This window comes from Myxine glutinosa, chromosome 6 (assembly GCF_964187855.1).
Source record: "Myxine glutinosa chromosome 6, kmMyxGlut1.1, whole genome shotgun sequence".
Taxonomy (NCBI): Eukaryota; Metazoa; Chordata; class Myxini; order Myxiniformes; family Myxinidae; genus Myxine; species Myxine glutinosa.
Window position 1 is genome coordinate 474,084 of NC_136266.1, and position 22,478 is coordinate 496,561.

Below are 22,478 nucleotides of genomic sequence, written 5' to 3' on the forward strand. Positions count from 1 at the left end.
CTCTCTTTCCAAACAACGCTATATTACATTGCTTAGTGTCGATGCCCCAACAATCACAAACACAGACGAGTCTAAGGAAGAATTATATTCGATGCTTAACACTGTTGTATGTTCAATTTCTACAGTGGATAAAATCCCCATTCTTGGTGATCTGAATGTCCGGGTTGGAAGTTACTTCAGAAACTATGGACCTGCCTTGGGAAAATTCGGAAAAGGAAGCTGCAATGCAAATGAAGAGCTTTTACTTGGCTTCTGCATTCAACAGCAGCTTCCTATCACAAACACGCACTTATATCAGCCTGATAATCACGACTATACCTGGAAACACCCAAGATCCAAACACGACTATCTCCTCGATTACATTCTCACACGACATAAAGACATGAAAGACATTTTTAACACCAGAGCCAGGTGAGGCCCAGACCACTTCCTTGTAAAAACTTCCTGTGACTTTCGGGTGGTCATACCTAGAAGAAGGATAGCTCCAACTGTACCTAAAAAGCTCGATGTCAAGAAGCCTAAGTCCTTGGAGACTCAAATTCAATTGCAAACTACAATCACACAAGCTTTAAAAACTATCAAGCCATCAAACGAGAAATCAATAAACGATATGTGGAATTCCCTCAAACAAACTATCTACGACGGTGCGTATTCCACTCTTGGGTACCCTCAGTGCAAAAATGAGGACTGGTTTGACGATAACAATGTATGCATACAAAAGTTACTGCAGCAAAAGCAAAAACTCTGCAAAGACTGTCTTCCAAATCAGAGGAAAAGTTTAAAGCAGCTAAATCACAGCTTCAAAAGAAAATTGGTGTTATGAAAGATACCTGGTGGCAAAACAAGGCAAAAGAGATTGAAACTTTAGCTGCAAGAAATGACTCCCAAGGGTTTTACAATTCCCTAAAGGAAATCAATGGCCCCAAAACAAATACAATTCTACCCCTTAAGAGTTTAGATGGAAAACAACTTCTAACACTAAAGCTAAAGAAAACTAAAGTGAAACTCTTGTTAAAGTGGACATCTCTCTGGCCATTCTCAGAGAGCCTCCTCAGCGCCGACGAGTCTGCAATTTCACTCAGGCCGACTGGCACGGTCTTCAAGCAGCCATCAATCATCTGGACTGGTCTCCCATCTCTACTGCCTCTGACATCAATTCTTCCTGGGAATTCTTCCAAAGCAAACTGCTCTCTCTCATGCACAGATTTATCCCATCTCGTCTTCAGTTGTCTTACCCTTCCTCCCGTCCATGGTACACTGAATCTTGTGGTGAGGCAGTTGCCCTGAAACAACTTGCCTTTGCCTCTTGGAAGGCAAATCCAACTGAAGGCAATCTCAGTTCCTTCCACCAAGCTCAGAACAAGAGTGTGTCTATCCTCAGGGGTGCCAGGAAGCACTATCTCTCCACACTCAAGATTGAACTCTCAAACCTGTCTCCTTCCTCCAAATCCTGGTGGCGTCTGGTCAAATCCGTTTCTGGTGTTTGTTCCCCCTCCATCCCCTCCCTTACTTCAAATGGCTACACAATTGACACCGCACGTGACAAAGCCGAATGCCTCAACTCTGTGTTTGCCTCAGAATCTTGTGTCCCAAACCCATCTCTCTCTGTTCTGACCTTTCCCAGTCGAACCAAACTGTTCCTCGACTCTGTGTCCTTCTCTCATGACAAGGTGGAGAAGTTTTTGTCAAACCTCAACACTGATTCTGCAACTGGACCAGACGGCATCAGCCCACGGGTCCTAAAAGCCTGCTCTTCCGCTCTATCTCACCCTCTCTCTGTTCTTTTCACCCTCTCTTTTGCTCAAGGTCATCTGCCAGCATCCTGCAAATCAGCAAACATTACCGCTTTACACAAAAAAGGTGCAAACACAGATCCTTGCAACTACAGACCAATCAGCCTGCTCCCAATTATCAGCAAAGTCATGGAATCCATCATTGCTTCGGATATCAAATCCTTCCTCTATTCCAATGGCTTGATCTCCGATCATCAATTTGGATTCAGACCAGGTCATTCTACTCTGGACATGTTGCTTCTGCTGCCTCAACAATGGATGGAGGTCCTCAATGCCACACAGGAAATCAGAGCTGTCTCCCTTGACATAGCACGTGCCTTCGATACGGTCTGGCACCCAACTCTGTTCACCAAACTCTCCTCCTATGGTATCTGCAGTGGAAATCAATCAGTTCCACAACATTGTCCTGTAGGTAGGTTTAATGACAATTCGATCTCTGGCAATATCCTGTACAAATACAATATATCAGGATCATGGAATCATAAAGAAAGTTCAGTAATATCAATCAATGCAAGCAAGCCTAGATTATCTACGTATACGCACCATCCGAGTCTACACGTCTTAGTTAAATGTCACAGGAGTGTGCCGGAGCAGCAGTCGTCCGAGTTCTTATAGACGCCTCTCAGTGGTTAGTGAGAGCATCACACCTGGGTTCAACTTCGGTACAATTTCATTACATTCTCCCCGCCGTTAGATCTACACTTCCGCTAGGCAGGAATCAAGCATGCAGTATCATTGGTAGAGTAGCGATGTCAGTCCATGTCAGTCGGTCCATCCGTAGCGATCAGGGCGGTGGATTTCCCTGCCAGCACGGGTCCGGAAACTACCGGGTACTACATCCCCAAGCCCGGAGTCCCCCGCGTCAGAGTAGCCGCCTGAGGCAGGCGACGGAGGGGGCACCACAGTGCCTACAGGCAGAGGGGTATTTTGCAACGGGAGGGATGGCAGATGTTCCATAGGCAGAGCCACGGAAGAGTCCATAGACTCGTAAATTGGTTCGTCGATGTCCCCGCAAGGGTCGATGGCCCCGCAAGGGGCCAGGTGACGTACAGAGACAGTGGACTCGCGTCCATCGGCCATCAACATGCGGGCATGCTCGGGATTAGTCTGGAGTACCTGCACCTTATCCACTAGTGGATCATACTTGCTCGTGCGAACAGCACGTTTGAGGTAGGCTGGCCCGGGCTCAGCGAGCCAACTAGGTAAAGATCGGATACCCCCCAAGCTCCTCGGGTGATGAAACATCCGTTCGTGAGGAGTCTGGTTGGTGGCTGCACATAGTAAAGCTCTGATTGAGTTCAGCGCCGCAGGTAACGACCAAACCCATTTATCTAGGCCCCGGCCGAGGGACCTAAGACTTAGCGTGACGGCCCTCCATATAATCCCATTGAAGCGTTCGACCTGCCCATTCGCCTGTGGTCTATACGGGGTGGTATAGGTAGAAGCGACATTATGCTGAAGTAAGAGGCTCCTCACTTCCTGGGACAGGAACACCGCAACTCGATCAGCATGCACGTAGGCCGGATTCCCCAGGATGACACAGAGTGTCGTGCAAAGCACGTTGCCGGCCCCGACAAAGCGTCGGCAACCGCACACGTTGCCGGCTGCGATAAAGCGTCGGCAACCAGGTTATCCCTCCCCGGGCGATATTTGATGGTGTAGCAGAAATCGGCGAGTTCGATGCGCCAGCGAGTGATTTTCTCATTCTTAATGCGTTGAGCATGCAGAGTGCCGTACCTAAACGCAATGCTCTGTTGGTCCGTGATGATTTGGAAGCATCGTCCGAGCAAATAGGGATGCCATCGCCTAATCGACTCGACGATCGCGTACGCTTCCTTTTTGGCATCATGATGCGATTTGTCATTTGTGCTCAACTAAAGGGCATATTGCAAAGGTTTGCCGAAAGGCTGCGCGGGGCAAACGAATGCGCTCGACAATGAATGTGCTTATCACCGAGCCAGTGGGCCGAGCAAAGAGCCAGGTGCCTCGCCCGACTTTGATGAGAATCGCACCTCCTCGTGGGCCCCTGGCTGCGCGCTCGACCTTGGTGGGATTCATCACGCCGTCAAAACAAGTGGCGCAAACACGACAGAACGCGGAACGACCGTCCTTGGCCGGCATCCCAACGTCTCATGTTGGCTCTGAAACTTCACGCGTGACACGAGCGCCATCCGGAGGCTGCCCCTACGACCTACAAGCTATGGCGGCATGGAAAACTTTAGCTGGCGTGGGATCCACGCGCGAGGCGCGACCGACTCGCCTGGATGGCTCGTTACCTGCAGGACCACCTGGCCTGGCTCAGGCTATTATCGCACTTATGATCGAAGGAACTTTTGCTCGGGCTTTAATCGATACAGGGTCTACTGATAGTTATGTTGATTATCGACTGGTGCAGAAACATGGATGGCCGATCCTAGGGACAAGACGCAGGATCTTTATGGCTTCATAAGGGCTTAGGCTCAGCACAAAAGGGGAATGTCGATTGAAGCTAGTGATTAAGGGACGAATATTCTTGGATGTGGATCTCATGGTCTTACCAGCATTATGTGCATATGTCTTGCTAGGACATGATTTTCTTAAGCGACATGGACGGTTGGAAATGGAATTTGGTGGTACTGATATGCTCGCTGTGTGCGCTCTTGCAGGGATGGAAATTGAGTCGCTTTCGCTGTTCCCCAATATGACCACGGACTGCACACCTGTAGCGGTAAAATCACGACGCTACTCACGAGCTGACGCGCAATTCATTGTGGAGGAAACGGCCCAGCTCTTAAAGGAAGGTATCATAGAACCTAGTCGGTCGCCGTGGCGGGCCCAGGTCCTGGTGGTACGCAGTGAAGCGCATCGCAAACGCATCGTAATTGACTATTTGCAGACGATTAATCGATTTACACAGCTGGACGCCTACCCCCTTGCGGGGATGGACTCCCTGGTTTGACAGGTGGCCCAGTACTGGTCTACAGCACTCTCGATCTGCGTAGTGCGTATCATCAAATCAGCATCTCCGAGGCCGACCGTATCTATACCGCATTTGAATTGGGTCAAAGGTTATACCAGTTCACCCGGCTGCCTTTTGGGGTCAGGAACAGGGTCGCGTGTTTTCAGAGGACTATGGATGACATCATCGCTAAGGAGAACAAGAGGCGACCGTGAGTGATATGGCGGGACACAGAATGATTCAGGTGCCGCTATTCGCCGCTGACGCGCAAGCAGCGGATTCGGGCTCGGAGCTGACGCATTGGTTGAAGATCTTGGATAATCATTTCAAGGCCCAGGAAACCGCTATCTCTGATGAACCGAAATTAGAGGTGCTCCAGACAAAAGTGCATCATAACATTTACCGGGCGATCGAACAGTGCGTGACGTTCGATGCCGCAGTGACGGAGCTAAAGCTAATTTACATCAAGAAACGAAGTGCGGTTTATTTCCGGCACCTGCTCGCAATACGGAAACAACAGCCCACGGAGACCCTGTCACATTTCGCTCAAGAGCTACCACGTCTGCTTGCCGATAGTGCTCCGGTGGTACGTACACATGACCAAGTACAAGATGATCTTGTACGCGATTCTTTCGTCTCAGGACTCAGCCCCTCAACCGACAGACAAAGACTTCTTGAAGCTGAAGACCTGACGCTCGCTGAAGCATTACGGCTAGCTCACGTCTACACCCAGGCTAGGGAACAATCCGACGCGTATGAACACTCATACGTCACAGCGGGGACGTCTCGACAAGCTCGACCAGAGAGCTACCGCCGAGGAAGCGGATGCAGACACGGCATCTCTGCTGGAATCCCCGGCCGCTCCCGAGGAAGACCCAGATCCGGGCTTGACAGCCGCCGCAGCTGCGGGACCAAAGCCCGGACGTAACGCAACGTGTTACTTCTGCGGAAATCGACAGCATCCCAGGTCGATTTGCCCGGCTCGTGATGCGAATTGTCCTAAATTGTAGTGGAAATCAATCAGTTCCACAACATTGTCCTGCAGGTAGGTTTAATGACAATTCGATCTCTGGCAATATCCTGTAGAAATACAATCATGCAATATATCAGGATCATGGAATCATAAAGAAAGTTCAGTAATATCAATCAATGCAAGCAAGCCTAGATTATCTACGTATACGCACCATCCGAGTCTACACGTCTTAGATTAAATGTCACAGGAGTGTGCCGGAGCAGCAGTCGTCCGAGTTCTTATAGACGCCTCTCAGTGGTTAGTGAGAGCATCACACCTGGGTTCAACTTAGGTACAATTTCATGACAGTATCCATGGAAATTTCCTCGCATGGCTTGCGGACTTCCTCTCTGGTCGTAGTCAACGTGTGGCCCTGAATGGATTTCTCTCATCTCCCCTTCCTGTTCTGGCTGGAGTTCCCCAAGGTAGTGTTCTGGGCCCTGTGCTAATTCTGGTCTTCATCAATGATCTCTCCGACTCTCTGGAAAATCCTCTCTATCTCTTTGCTGATGACTCCACTCTCTGCCGCTCCATTCCTCATCCCTCAGATCGGCAGTCTGCAGCCTCCTCACTCTCTGCAGACCTGGACAAAATCACAGACTGGTCAAACAAGTGGAACATGTCTTTCAATCCTGACAAATCTCACACTCTTGCTATGTCTCTCCGAAAATACCGACTGGAAAACACTCCCATCCACTTTCCAAAAACAATCCTCTCCAAGAAGTTCTGTCGCTCAAGCTTTTGGGTCTCACTATCTGCCATGACCTTTTTTTTTTTGTGTGTACAGAGTCGAGGCTCGTGAAAGAGCTAACATTTATTAAACAAATAAATCAAACAATCAAGCAAACAAAGTATATAAAAAGGGGAGCGGTCGACAAGATGGGGAGAGAAGGGGAGGAAGCACACAAACACAGCATTTGAGAGCAGGGACATCGGGAGATGTTTTTGGAGGGAGAGGGCCTGGGGGGAGGCAGGATAGGTATAAATCGCAAGGACACCAAGGACTTCCAGGAAAGAAGTCAAAAGTCACCTCAAAAAAGTGGATTTGGGGTGAAATTAGCGGGGGTAGAAAAGATCAAGGTTTTGGATTGGGGAAGATAAGAGATGGTGGTGAACAGCCGTTTTAAAGACCTGGAGGGAGGAGTGGGATTGAAGAGAGTGAGGGAGTTTGTTCCAGAGGTGGGAGAAAAGAGGAATGAAGGAGTGAAGGTGAGCAGAGAGTCTTGATTTTGGCAGTTTAACCATAAGAGGGTTGCAGGCAGATCTTGTGCGACCTGCAGGAATATTTGGGGGACAGAGCCCAGAGAGAGCTGGGGGAGCAAGGCCGGAGAGGAGTCGGTAGAAGACGGAAAGACCACCAACCTGCCTGCGGTGATTAAGTGAAAGGCCCTCGGAGTTAGCGTCATCGCGGGAGATTCCAATGATTCTGAATTTTCCCTTTCTTGGGAAAACCACATTTCCAAGCTGGCCTCCAAAGCCAGACGCCATCTGGGCATCCTCCGTCATGCGAAGTCCTTCCTTTGCACACCTGAGCTCCTCACCACATACAAGGCTTTCATCCGCAACTCAATGGAATACTGTTCCCCCCTCTGGGCCGGTGCTCCTGCCTCACACCTAGCTTGGCTTCACGCTGTTGAAACCAAAGCTTTCAGAATCATTGGAATCTCCTGCGATGAAGCTATCTCCGAGGGCCTTTCACTCACTCACCACAGGCAGGTTTTGTTATTTTTTTTTTTTTATTTTTTTTTTTTTTGCATACAAGATCCAGGCTCGTGAAAGAGCGAACATTAATCACACAGAAAGACAAACAGACATACAAAACAAATAACATCGGGAGCGGTAGACAAGATGGGGAGAGAGGGGGAAGGACACAAACACAACATTTGAGAGCAGGGACCGAGAGACATGGAGACATCGAGAGAACTGTGGGAGGGAGAGGGCTTTGGGGGGGAGGCATGGGAAGGGGGGGGGGGCGGTGGGAGAGGTATAAAACATATGGACACTGCCAAGACTTCCAGGAAAGAAGTTGGAATTTCAAACAAGGTGGATCTGGGGTGAATTAGTGGGGGTAGAAAAGATCAAGGTTTTGGATGGGGGAAGATAAGAGATGGTGGTGAACAGCTGTTTTGAAGACCTGGAGGGAGGAGTGTGATTGAAGTGAGTGTGGGAGTTTGTTCCAGAGGCGGGAGAAAAGAGGAATGAAAGAGTGAAGGTGAGCAGAGAGCCGAGATTTCGGCAGTTTAACCATCAGAGGGTGGCTGGCAGATCTTGTGCGACCTGTAGGAATATTTGGGGGACAGAGCGCAGAGAGAGCTGGGGGAGCAAGGCCGGAGAGGAGTCGGTAGAAGACAGAAAGACCACCTACCTGCCTGCGGTGAGTGAGTGAAAGGCCCTCAGAGATAGCTTCATCGCGGGAGATTCCAATGATTCTGAAAGCTATGGATTCAACAGCGTGAAGCCGAGCCAGGTGTGAGGCAGGAGCACCAGCCCATAGGGGATAACAGTATTCCATTGAGCTGCGGATGAAAGCCTTGTATGTGGTGAGGAGCTCAGGTGTGCCTAGGAAGGACTTCGCACGACGGAGGATGCCCAGTCGGCGACTGGCTTTGGAGGCCAGCTTGGAAATGTGGTTTTCCCAAGAAAGATCATGGCAGATGGTGAGACCCAAAAGCTTGAGCGACAGAACTTCTTGGAGAGGATTGTTGAGAAAGTAGATGGGAGGGTTGTCCAGTCGATCTTTTCGGAGAGACATAGTAAGAGTGTGAGATTTGTCAGGATTGAAAGACATGTTCCACATGTTTGACCAGTCTGTGATTTTGTCCAGGTCTTCAGAGAGTGAGGAGGCTGCAGACTGCCGATCTGAGGGAAGAGGAATGGAGCGGCAGAGAGTGGAGTCATCAGCAAAGAGATACAGAGGATTTTCCAGAGAGTCGGAGAGATCATTGATAAAGACCAGAAAAAGCACAGGGCCCAGCACACTGCCTTGGGGAACTCCAGCCTGAACGGGAAGGGGAGATGAGAGAAATCCATTCAGGGCCACACGTTGACTACGACCAGAGAGGAAGTCCGCAAGCCATGCATGGAGATTTCCATGGATACCATAGGACGAGAGTTTGGTGAGCAGAGCTGGGTGCCAGACCGTACCAAAGGCCCGTGATATGTCAAGGGAGACAGCTCTGATTTCCTGTTTGGCATTGAGGACCTCCATCCATTGTTGAGACAGCAGAAGCAGCATGTCCAGAGTAGAATGACCTGGTCTGAAACCAAATTGATGATCAGAGATCAAGCCATTGGAGAAGAGGAAAGATTTCATATCCGAAGCAATGATGGATTCCATGACTTTGCTGATAATTGGGAGCAGGCTGATTGGTCTGTAGTTGCAAGGATCTGTTTTTGCACCTTTTTTGTGTAAAGCGGTAATGTTTGCTGATTTCCAGGATGCTGGCAGATGACCTTGAGCAAAAGATAGGGTGAAAAGAACAGAGAGAGGGTGAGATAGAGCGGCAGAGCAGGATTTTAGGTTTGGTGGTCTTTCTGTCTTCTACGGACTCCTCTCCGGCCTTGCTCCCCCAGCTCTCTCTGTGCTCTGTCCCCCAAATATTCCTACAGGTCGCACAAGATCTGCCAGCAACACTCTTATGGTTAAACTGCCAAAATCAAGACTCTCTGCTCACCTTCACTCCTTCATTCCTCTTTTCTCCTGCCTCTGAAACAAACTCCCCCACTCCCTTCAATCCCAATCCTCCCTCCAGGTCTTTAAAACAGCTGTTCACCACCATCTCTTATCTTCCCCCATCCAAAACCTTGATCTTTTCTACCCCCGCTAATTTTCACCCCAGATACACTTTTTTGAAATTCCAAACTTCTTTCCTGGAAGTCCTTGCAGTGTCCATATGTTTTATACCTCTCCCACGTCCCCCCAAGCCCTCTTCCTCCCACAGAGCTCTCGATGTCCCTGTGCTCAAATGTTGTGTTTGTGTCCTTCCCCCTCTCTCCCCATCTTTGTCTACCATTCCCCTTATTTTGTGTTTTGTGTGTCGGTTTGACTTTTTGTGTGATTAATGTTAGCTCTTTCACGAGCCTCGATCTTGTATACAAAAAAAAAAAAAACCGGATAAACGTGATATCATTGACCATTGGAAAGAGCATTTCTCTACTCTTTTGAATAAAGATGCAAATGTCAGTCCAAATCCTTAAAACCACCTCAAACAGCTACCCATGCCAGAAGAAATGAGTTTGCTAATAAGTGCAAATGACATTGACAAATCTATCAAGGTAACTAGATGTGGAACATCATCAGGAACTGATGGAATTCCACCAGAAGTGTTTAAGCACGGTGGCCCTGAGCTCAGATCAAAGCTCCTCACATTCTACAATACATGCTGGGACAAGAAAAGCTCCCGCATGACAACAAGGACGCACTCATCATCACTATCTACAAACGGAAGGGGGATGGGACAGACTGCAAAAACCATCGTGGCAGATCCTTACTGTCAATTGCAGGAAAGAATCTAGCCAAAATCTTCCTAGATAGATTGAGAGTCATCTCAGAACGTGTCATCCCTGAAAGTCAATGTGGTTCCGTGCTGGAAGATCAACAAATGATATGATATTCACGGTTCGACGACTGCAGGAAAAAGCCATAGAACAGCATGATGACTTATAGTTTGTATTTGTCGACTTTTCAAAAGTATTCAACACTGTGGACAGGGAAACCTTCTGGAAGATACTTAAGATCTATGGCTGTCCAGATCATTTCATAAAGATCATGAAAGAGTTCCATGATGGTATGATTGGCAGAGTCTTTGTGGAAAGTAATGTCACTGACTAGTTTGGTATATGCCATGGAGTGAAACAGGGTTGTGTGTTAGCACCCACTCTGTTTACCTTGTTCCTAACTGGAGTCCTTACCAGCATGTCACAAAATCTCAGTACTGGAATTTATATCCATACCAGAAGTACCGGAAAACTGTTCAACCTGCCGCATGGTCGGGTTGTCGGCGACTAAACCGACACCCCTCACTGGTTTCGCGAGTGGGGAGGGTGACAGTGACACCTGCCAGGACAAAAAACAACACCTGGCAAAGGGCGGATGAGCTCCTGTAGGGAGCCAACAGCCATACAGGAAAGAGATGGTGTCTCCTAAAACACACCCATCCGGTTTGGACCAGTTCAGGTCAAACCAAAGTCTTTAATAAAAATGGTACGGACTGCTTCCTTGCATGAAAAAGATAGAGCATGGACAATCCCCGTCGGTTAGCATCCATTGGGAGGAGGAAATTCCTCTTGAGGAAATGCCCCAGTGAGTACGGTGAGAAAAGCGGCGCCCTTGTCGTGACATCGCTGGTAACCAGAGTATCCCGGGAAGTGACGGCACTTCACCCAAGCTTAGTGGCTGTGTAAAATGTTTGTCTCATCAGCATGTCTCTGTGTGTGTGTGTGTGTGTGTGTGTGTGTGTGTGTGTGTGTGTGTGTGTGTGTGTGTGTGTGTGTGTGTGTGTGTGTGTGTGTCAGCTCTATTAAGAGACTTAGCCCAGGTATAAAAAACACAACAAAGAAAACCATAACCTATCTCTACGCACACATAAGCCACTTCTCCACCATGCATAAACCATCTCCCAGCAGCCACAGATAAACCATCTCCCAGAAGCCACAGACAAAGCAGCGCTACGCACACATAAGCCACCTACCCACCACACATAAACCATATCGTACCCGTCACACATAAACCATCTCCTACCCGCCACACATAAACCATCTCCCAGCAGCCATGCATAAACCATCTCCTACCCGCCACACATAAACCATCTCCCAGCAGCCATGCATAAACCATCTCCTACCACCCACGCATAAACCATCTCCTACCCGCCACACATAAACCATCTCCCAGCAGCCATGCATAAACCATCTCCTACCACTCACGCATAAACCATCTCCCAGGAGCCATGAATAAACAATCTCCGACCAGCCACGCATAAACCATCTCCCACCAGCCACAGATAAAGCAGCCCGACGCACACACAAGCCACCTCCCCACCACGCATAAACCATCTCCCACCAGCCACAGATAAAGCAGCGCTACGCACACACAAGCCACATCCCCACCACGCATAAACCATCTCCCACCAGCCACAGATAAAGCAGCGCTACGCACACATAAGCCACCTCCCCACCACGCATAAACCATCTCCTACCAGCCATGGATAAAGCAGCGCTACGCACACATAAGCCACCTCCCCACCACGCATAAACCATCTCCTACCAGCCATGGATAAAGCAGCGCTACGCACACATAAGCCACCTCCCCACCACGCATAAACCATCTCCTACCACCCACGCATAAACCATCTCCCAGGAGCCATGAATAAACAATCTCCAACCAGCCACGCATAAACCATCTCCCACCAGCCACAGATAAAGCAGCCCGACGCACACATAAGCCACCTCCCCACCATGCATAAACCATCTCCCACCAGCCACAGATAAAGCAGCGCTACGCACACATAAGCCACCTCCCCACCACGCATAAACCATCTCCCACCAGCCATAGATAAAGCAGCCGGACGCACACACAAGCCACCTCCCCACCACGCATAAACCATCTCCCACCAGCCACAGATAAAGCAGCGCTACGCACACACAAGCCACCTCCCCACCACGCATAAACCATCTCCCACCAGCCACAGATAAAGCAGCCCGACGCACACATAAGCCACCTCCCCACCACGCATAAACCATCTCCCACCAGCCACAGATAAAGCAGTGCTACGCACACATAAGCCACCTCCCCACCACGCATAAACCATCTCCCACCAGCCACAGATAAAGCAGCGCTACGCACACATAAGCCACCTCCCCACCACGCATAAACCATCTCCCACCAGCCACAGATAAAGCAGCGCTACGCACACACAAGCCACCTCCCCACCACGCATAAACCATCTCCCACCAGCCACAGATAAAGCAGCGCTACGCACACATAAGCCACCTCCCCACCACGCATAAACCATCTCCCACCAGCCACAGATAAAGCAGCGCTACGCACACATAAGCCACCTCCCCACCACGCATAAACCATCTCCCACCAGCCACAGATAAAGCAGCGCTACGCACACATAAGCCACCTCCCCACCACGCATAAACCATCTCCCACCAGCCACAGATAAAGCAGCGCTACGCACACACAAGCCACCTCCCCACCACGCATAAACCATCTCCCACCAGCCACAAATAAAGCAGCGCTACGCACCCATAAGCCACCTCCCCACCATGCATAAACCATCTCCCACCAGCCACAGATAAAGCAGCGCTACGCACACATAAGCCACCTCCCCACCACGCATAAACCATCTCCCACCAGCCACAGATAAAGCAGCGCTATGCACACATAAGCCACCTCCCCACCATGCATAAACCATCTCCTACCAGCCATGGATAAAGCAGCGCTACGCCCGCATAAGCCACCTCCCCACCATGCATAAACCATCTCCAACCAGCCACAGATAAAACAGCGCTACGCACACATAAGCCACCTCCCCACCATGCATAAATCATCTCCCACCAGCCACAAATAAAGCAGCGCTACGCACACACAAGCCACCTCCCCACCACGCATAAACCATCTCCCACCAGCCACAAATAAAGCAGCGCTACGCACACATAAGCCACCTCCCCACCACGCATAAACCATCTCCCACCAGCCACAGATAAAGCAGCGCTATGCACACATAAGCCACCTCCCCACCATGCATAAACCATCTCCTACCAGCCATGGATAAAGCAGCGCTACGCACACATAAGCCACCTCCCCACCATGCATAAACCATCTCCAACCAGCCACAAATAAAACAGCGCTACGCACACATAAGCCACCTCCCCACCATGCATAAACCATCTCCCACCAGCCACAGATAAAGCAGCGCTACGCACACATAAGCCACCTCTCCACCAAGCACAAACCATCTCCTACCAGCCACGGATAAAGCAGCGCTACGCCCACATAAGCCAACTCCCCACCAAGCACAAACCATATCCAACCAGCCACGCATAAATCATCTCCCACCACCCACAGATAAAGCAGCGCTATGCACACATAGGCCACCTCTCCACCAAGCACAAACCATCTCCTACCAGCCATGGATAAAGCAGCACTACGCCCACATAAGCCACCTCCCCACCATGCATAAACCATCTCCAACCAGCCACGCATAAATCATCTCCCACCACCCACAGATAAAGCAGCGCTACGCCCACATAAGCTACCTCCCCACCATGCATAAACCATCTCCAACCAGCCACGCATAAATCATCTCCCACCACCCACAGATAAAGCAGCGCAACGCCCACATAAGTTACCTCCCCACCATGCATAAACCATCTCCAACCAGCCACGCATAAATCATCTCCCACCACCCACAGATAAAGCAGCGCTACGCCCACAGAAGCCACCTCCCCACCATGCATAAACCATCTCCAACCAGCCACGCATAAATCATCTCCCACCACCCACAGATAAAGCAGCGCAACGCCCACAGAAGCCACCTCCCCACCATGCATAAACCATCTCCAACCAGCCACGCATAAATCATCTCCCACCACCCACAGATAAAGCAGCGCTATGCACACATAAGCCACCTCTCCACCATGCATAAACCATTTCCCACCAGCCATGGATAAATCATCTCCCACCAGCCGCATGGATAAAGAAGCACAAAAACCATCTTGCACCAGCTGCACATAAAGCAGCTCTACACACGCATAAACCATCCCCTGCCACCATCTCCCTCCACTACCCCCCACAGACAATGGTCACATTAGCCACCCCTCCTCCATCAACCCACAATCCCCTGCATGGTTACTTATGTGCAGCATGTCCTTTGTCTTATTCTTTCTTCTCTTCCCGCTGCCTTGAACTGCTGTGATTTCTTGCGCTCATGGACTCTGTTAAACCATGGGTCTGAAACGCAAGTATTGCAGGAGAGGTGTCTGCTCCTAAGAAGCAGAAAAAAGTCATGAGCCTGAGCCAAAAAGTGGAGCTACTAGACCTCTATCAAGAGGTGTGAGTGCAACCTCTGTGGGCAGGCATTATGGCGTGAATGGGTCGACTGTCCGTTACATAAAAAAAGGACAATGCGATTCGTGAAAGTATCATGGTTAGCTCAGCACCCAGCACCAAAGTGGTTACCCAGGTCAGGAACGTTCACATAGACAACAATGGAGAAGGCATTTAATGTGTTGTCAGAAAACAATGCCCAGAAGAACATGCCTTTAAGTTGACCTCTGATTCGTGATAAGGCAAAGCGCATGTACGATCATCAGATTGGCATGGGTGGTGCTGCAAACACAAATGATGCGGGTACGAGCGATGCACTTATATTGGTGTGGGTATGAGTGGCCCCAGTCTATACGGAGTTGCAAAGGATGGTTTGACTGCTCCAAGAAGCGGTACGGTCTCCACAATGTGAACCTCACAAAAAGCGTGTTTCAGTGGACCATGAGGCAGCGGAAACTTTCCCTGCTCAACTCGCGCAGCACAAACATTGCAGGTATAGACTGATCCTTGCAGAGATGGATGTTGGCAGGTTTTCCGTTTTTGCCTCCGCTGCCTCTCAATAGCAAACCTTCCAGATTCAAAGTGGTCCAGGCCTTTGCGGCAAATGTTGTGCCAAGCTGACCTGTTTGTGGCCTGATGTTCCTAGTTGACAACTGGGATGGCACAATACTTGAGTGTAGACTTAAGGACATCCTTATAAACGCTTTCTTTGTGCACCACGTGACCGTTTACCAAATTTAAGTTGTCCATAGGAAAGCACTCTTGGGATTCTATGGTCTTCCATGTGTGTGAGGTCTCCAGACCAGTGAGGATGGGCTTGCATCGATATGACAACGGTCTAGGATTGAGGTGTTAGGTATTCTGTCTCGCCAGGTGATGCCAATAATCTTGCGAAGGCATCACATATGGAATTGATCAAGGTGTTTGATATGGCGATGGTAGGGTGTCCAGGATTCACATCCATGCAGGTGTGTTGATAAGACAACGGTACGATAGACACTGATCTTGGTGTTCAGGTGAATGCTACATTCATGCCAAAGGTGATGTGTCATTGTGTCAATCTTCCAAAGGACACACATGCTTTACCGAGTCTTGATGTTACTTCGTCATCAATCATTACATTTTGAGAGAGGACCCCTCCAAGGTAGCAGAACTTATCTACAACATTGAGTGGCGTGTCATCGATGATAATGAATGGGACGGGATACGCACCTTCTGGTCTCGGCTGAAGCATAGCCTCGGTCTCCTTGAGACTAATCGTAAGGCCACAGAGATGAGCAGATTGCGCAAAAGAGTTGATAATAAATAGCATTTCTTTGAGATTATGACTGAAGAGAGCGCAGTCATCGGCTAAAAGTAGATCATGGAGCAACATTTCCGTGATTCTGGACTTGGCCTTCAGATGCTACAAATTAAAGACACTACCGTCAGTGCGAAACTGGATCATCACTCCCCGGGGTTGCAGTCATCGAAGGCATCAGGACGCATTGAGGAAAACACAAAGCTAAATAATAGGGAAGCTAGGACACAGCCTTGCTTTGTGCTGATGGTAACAGGAAATAACTAAGAAGTGCATCCGCTGTCCCTCACACGAGCAACCATGCCATCGTGGAAGGTTCTGATGATGTTGATCAACTTAGTGGGACAGCCGATTTTGTACAGTAGTGTGGTGAATATGAAGAATAAGAGGGACTTTTGGCATCATCCGTGTTGGGCTTGAGGCTATTTAAGGCCTGTCGTGCGGGTGAATGAGAAGACCTTGAATGCTATGAGCTGAAGCAGAACGGTGATTCTTAGTAGGTAAGAGGGAGTTTCTTTGAGACATATGTATCGAATGTATAACCTTACGTATTAATTGTAATTGGATTGCGAAAATATTGTCGTGTAGTTGGCTCAGTTAATCCGACAAACCGAGCGTCACCACGGATGTATCAAGCTTAACGAGGATTTCGCAATTGATGGCGGATCATACCTGAGGCGGAATGAACAATGCCGCTTACCTTCACTGTCTGATGTCTTCAACCTGAGGGAAATAATTCAAACCGAAAACGAATGTGAAATGTACAGGGGAAAATAATGAAAGGATTTATTTAATAAATAGCGGGACAAGGAACCGACGATAAAAACTAAATCCTAAATTGGGACGTCCCCACACAGACTTCAGATATGAAACAATGGGAGACGATGAATAAAATAAATGTTTTGTCGTGTTGTGGAATTGTGGTGCGTCTTATCTGAATGCTGTTGTCCAGGCCCCATAGTTAGGCAGTTAAGGGGAAGCATCGTTCATTTTTTCAGGAAAGCACCAAATTTGGCACAGATGTAGTATGGACCTATACAATTGTTTTCCTGAGGGGCCCCCAAAAATTCAGAAAATTCAAAAAATCCAAAAAAAATGTCCTGGATGCCGTGAAAAAGGGGAGAAAACGGGTATTGATTCGAACTGTAGATTCTGATTATTGTGGTCTTGGCAATAGCACACTACTTTACCTATCAGTCACACAGTGTGAAGGAACTCTGGATTGCCATTGGCACTGGTAAAAGCTACCGCTACCTTGCCATCCATAAAATTGCCACCGGCCTTGGCCGCAGGAAGTCCGAGTCTAGAAAGATATGTTGCCATCCTCTATGACCGGACTACCGAGATAAAGACAGTGAATGACATGCACCGACACTTGTTCACGAAGAAGGCAAGAACAATTGATCACATTCCCCCAACAGCAGACGCCTTCGAACAACACCTAAAACGTGCATGTTTTCAGGCTGGACACGTATGGAGTCAGGCACTTGTGCCCTACCCAGAACTTCCATCACCAGCTGATTGGGGCTGGATGAAAACAGGGACTTCTTGGACACAAATTTGGACCACAATACCACTGATACAGGAGGCATGTTCAGAGCTTACAAGCTGCCATTGTAAGTCGGCCTGTAAAGGCAACTGTAAATGCTCCAGGGCAAATCTGCCCTGCACATCACTGTGTGACTGCGATGGACAGTGCTTGTAGTACTACGTGTCTGTGCGAGAGCCTCCACTTTTCAAGTGCCCACAATATTTTAAGTTAAAACTGCAACTGTGTGTAACTTTGATTAATTAATACCATTCCATTGTTATCAGAGACCAATAAAACAATGTGTATCACTTGGAATTGAAATTTTACCTAAAATACTATGAGAGATTCAAGGAAAATGGAAACACCATGGCGGCCATCTTGAAATTAAAGATGATGGATGCCAATCTTTATGCAATTGATCCCATTGGATTCAGAGACCATGAAAACATGGGGTAAGACAGTGGAACTGTGGTGTTATCGCTCATAGTATAGAAGTTATTGAGGGAAATAGGTCACAGAGGGCAGTCATGTTGAAATTCAATATGGCGGCCACGAGGGGTTCTGAATTTTTGGGCGCCCCTCAGGAAAACAATTGTATAGGTCCATACTACATCTGTGCAAAATTTGGTGCTTTCCTGAAAAAATGAACGATACGCCCTATTTTTCGGTCTTAACTGCCTAAGTACCAACCTTGCGTCCGGACGCGGCTCCGTGCTTGGCGGGAAGAACGCCTCAGTCCGCTTCGTTCGCGTGCTCCGCTACTCAGTGCACGCCACCCGGCAGGCCCCGCTCGCACGATCGTCGCTCCACGGTTCCTCGTCAAGCAGGCAAATTCGGATCGTAAAGGAAGAGGTCCAACCGGGAACGAAAAGCAAACAGAGAAGAGGTCCAAACGGAGACGAAAATCACGGGCAGAAGAGAGGTCCAGGCAGGAAGAATCCAGGAACGAGAAGGCAAGGGAAGAGACAAACTGCTAGCCAGGGAGAGGTTTTACTGGTGGTCTTCCGACGTCAGCTTCCTTCCCCTCCAACCAGTGCGTCGCTTACTTGTCGCCTTTCGCGCCCTTTTTCGTCTCCAGCGCTTGTCCTCAAACCAGTGTGTAGCTTGTTGGTCGTTCGTTCGCGCCTTCCGCACTGATTGGCCGTGGTCTCATCAGTTGGTGGCCAATCAGTGTGTCGCTCCTTTACCTTTCTCACCCCCAGTCACGGAGAAGCTCTCTGCCCTTCCTTTGACCAATCGCAAGTCCTCCACTACTCTGCCAATCGGTGTGGTGTTTGTTGCTCGCCCCTCCCCCAGGCGAATCAAGAGCCCCTCTGGGCGTGGCTATTGCCCACCTGCACGATGTTTGTCTTCCATGGTGCCGTTGTACGCGGCCGCTTCCTGCCTTTTTCTTCCGGTCAGTTTTATCGTCAGTCATTGTAAGGGGGGATTTAATTAATGGGGTGCACTAATGGGCCTATCTAATGTCTACAAGAGTGCGCTGCCATAAGGGACACAGGTATGATCACCAGGTCTGACACACAGGGGAATTATCTTAGTCCCTATAACTATTTATAATACGATCATCCTTGTATGATCACAGGTACACACTTAATCCGACAAACCGGGCTAAACACAGAACTTATTGCAGGTGAGATTCTCTAGCATGACAGACGAAGCATACCTATGCAGATCTACCTAAATCTATATATGCCTATACCCAACTGACATACCCAACCGACTTTACCCAACCGACATGTGTTAGATGAACATATTTCCATGATATCCTGGAGTGTGATTTGTCTCAAATAATAAATCTGAATAATTGAATGAATTGTTTGGACATTGGATTCATTTAACTGTGAAGCATAAAAAACACAAGCAATAATATATTTTTTTAATTGAAAAAAAAAAGTGAAAATTTTAAATGATTTTCAAAAATATTTTGTAATTTTGTCAAATTTTCCGTTTTGGGGTGGGTGTAACAATTTTTAAAATGATATTTTAAATATACTTCCAACATGAAATTTAATTAACAAATCGTATTAATGTTCCTTCAAATCCATGTATCTCAACATGGTAATCATTCTTTTGGTTATGCACAAAATAAACTTTTCTGTTGCACCTTTTATGAAAACGACCACTGTGGTCCCAGTACCTGAAATGGATAACAATGAATGAAAGGCTTCTACAAAGAATTTTTCTGAAAAGCAAATGGGCTGAGCTGCATGCCTAACAATTGTCAAAGATCTATTTTCTATAAAAAGGAGAAAAATTAGTTTGAAGTTAGATGTCTTATTCTGTGCAAGGTACATTTGACGAAGCAGTTTATTTTGGGATTTGGTTAGAAAAAAGGATGATACCAAAAAAGCTACCAATGCTACAATTTCCAACTCTCGGAGTGAATACCTTGCCAAAAACCACAATGAACATTATTCCCTTCAGATGGTACAAGTTTTTTGTTTTTTTGGGACCTGGCTTATGGCCTACAAGTTGCCTTTACAACATGTTAACTATCCCAAAATATACACAAGATTTGAGGAACATTATCTGAAAAATGCCAACATTCTGCATTAGGTCTGGTGTGCTGCATGAGAGCATTGGTTATTACCCAGCCCCATAAGTTTGTTCATTCAATCAAACCAATGATTCACCTTTGCTTTGCGGTCTCCTCTTCTTGCTGCTTCAGTGGCACGTGCAATTGTCTTGGGAATGCGATGCTCGGCTGGTTCTTGTTTCCGTGGTGACCTGCAGCCAGTTGCTCCTGCTCCTAACCCCCCATCGGGACGTGGCAGCGCTTTGGGAGGCTGCTGTGTAGCCCCTGGTCCCTGGAATGGTACAAGACCAGATGTTGGAGGCAGCAGGCGGTGGGAGGGAGAGGTGATGGAGAGAAGGCTTGAGCTGTCGGTCAGATGTAGACAACCAGGTGAGGTTGCATCAGAAGGAGGATGATCAGGACGAAGCAGCCTGTAGTAGGGAAAGCGAGTAGTATGGGTAAGGTAAAATCCCATATTTATAACCCATGTACGGCTTTCATTCACATAAAAAGCAAATTTAATTTTTTTTTTATAATGTCTGGCATCAGGTTATGCTTGACAAGCTCGCTACCTGTGGGGCACGAGTCAGATCATCAGGTTATGCTTCATCCTTGATCGATTTTCTCCACTCACACAACACAGTCAACATATTGATATCAATGAAGTCCTATCCTCCTTACCAGTGGATGCTGAAGTGCCCCAAAGCAGTGTTATAACTCAATCTTGTCCCTCAAAACATAAATATCCTCGCCGATGCTATGAGAAACCTTTCCTTCCTTTTGGCAGAATTGGCCAGGGTCTTCAGAGAGTATTCACACCCCATGACCTTTTTAACATTTTGTTGTGTCAGCGTGAATTTAAAATGGATTAAAATGAGATTTTTTGTTACTGATCTACACATAATAATACCCCATAATATCAACGTGGAATTTTGTTTTTTGAATGTTTCACAAAATAAGTAATGTGAAGCAAAGGGAGGCACGACGAACCCCTCCCTTTATACAGTCACGTGAAAAAGTAAGTACACCCCATGTAAAGTTTTCACTTTTTCAACATATTTCAACATACAGCTATTTGATCTTCATTTCAACAATATTGATAGATAAAGGTGATATAATATAACAAATATCATGAAACATTTACATTTTGAAGTCCATTGTATAATTTAAATAAACATAAATGCAAATTTCGCATGTGGAAAAAGTAAGTACACCCTTGGCTCTAATACAGGGGTTCCTAACCTGTGGGTCGCGACCCCCCAGGGGGTCGCGGAGGGTGGGCTTGGGGGTCGAGAAGCCTTGGGAGAACTTGGTAGCCTTGGGAGAAGGGAACATTACCAAAACTTTCATTTCGCTGATACCTAGAACACACAACATAATGTTGTGCCGGTGGAGTTGGCTATAGTTTTTGCTCACCCTTTTCGATGTGTTGCCGACATGAGATGAACATAGTCTATTTCCGGGTTTTTGTATTGACAGATCTGAAGCAATGGCTAAAAGGCGCAAATACTCGGAAGACGACCTCAACATTGGCTGCACCACAGTACTCGCCAACAATGGCGTCGAGAAACCACAATGCATCTTGTGCCATGTTGTCCTGAGTGCGGAGTCGATGAAACCTTCGAAACTCAAGCGTCACCTAGAGACGAAGCATCCAGAACACGCAGAGAAGGATTTGGAGTTCTTCAAACGCCATGAGCTTCTTCTCAAACGTCAAAAGCTCGATGCTAGTGGGTCTTTTCAGCAACATAGTGCAACAGCAGTGGAGGCCTCATATGAAGTTGCGTTGGAAATTGCCAAACACAAAAAGCCTCACACCATTGGAGAGACACTTATAAAACCCTGCATGTTGAAGATGGTGAAGCTCGTTCTCGGGGAAGCCAGCGCGAAGAAGATGCAGCAAGTATCTTTGTCGAATAATACTCTTCAGAGGCGTATTTCTCACATGTCTATGGATGTGAAAGAGCAGGTTTTGGATGAAATCAAAGATTCTCCGTTGTTCTCCTTTCAACTCGACGAATCAACGGATGTGAGTTCATGTTCTCAGTCGCTTGTCTTCATAAGGTACATTCATTCAGACGACATCAAAGAAGAATTCCTCTTCTGTAGTGCACTTAAAACCACTACAAAAGCTATTGGCGTCATGGAAAAGGTCTCTAGCTTTTTTTCATACCGAAGGTCTGCAATGGGGAAACGTGTGCGGGGTTTGTACGGACGGAGCACCAGCTATGCTAGGATCGAAGTCAGGATTCCAGACAAAAGTGAAGGAGCTGGCTCCCCAAGCTAAGGGCATCCACTGCATGATCCACCGATATGCTCTCGCCAGGAAGACGCTTC

At 47.9% G+C, this 22,478-nt stretch overlaps 1 protein-coding gene across 12 annotated transcripts in view; it reads right to left on the bottom strand.

Moving 5' to 3' along the window:
• Positions 1-22,478, bottom strand: part of RIMBP2 (RIMS binding protein 2) — a 716,511-nt gene that overhangs the window by 287,587 nt on the left and 406,446 nt on the right. For all 12 annotated transcript variants that reach the window (XM_068119472.2, XM_068119471.2, XM_068119470.2 and 9 more), the window contains one exon: positions 20,260-20,572. In XM_068119472.2, the coding sequence (XP_067975573.2) occupies positions 20,260-20,572 (313 nt within the window). The remainder of the gene's footprint in view (positions 1-20,259; positions 20,573-22,478) is intronic.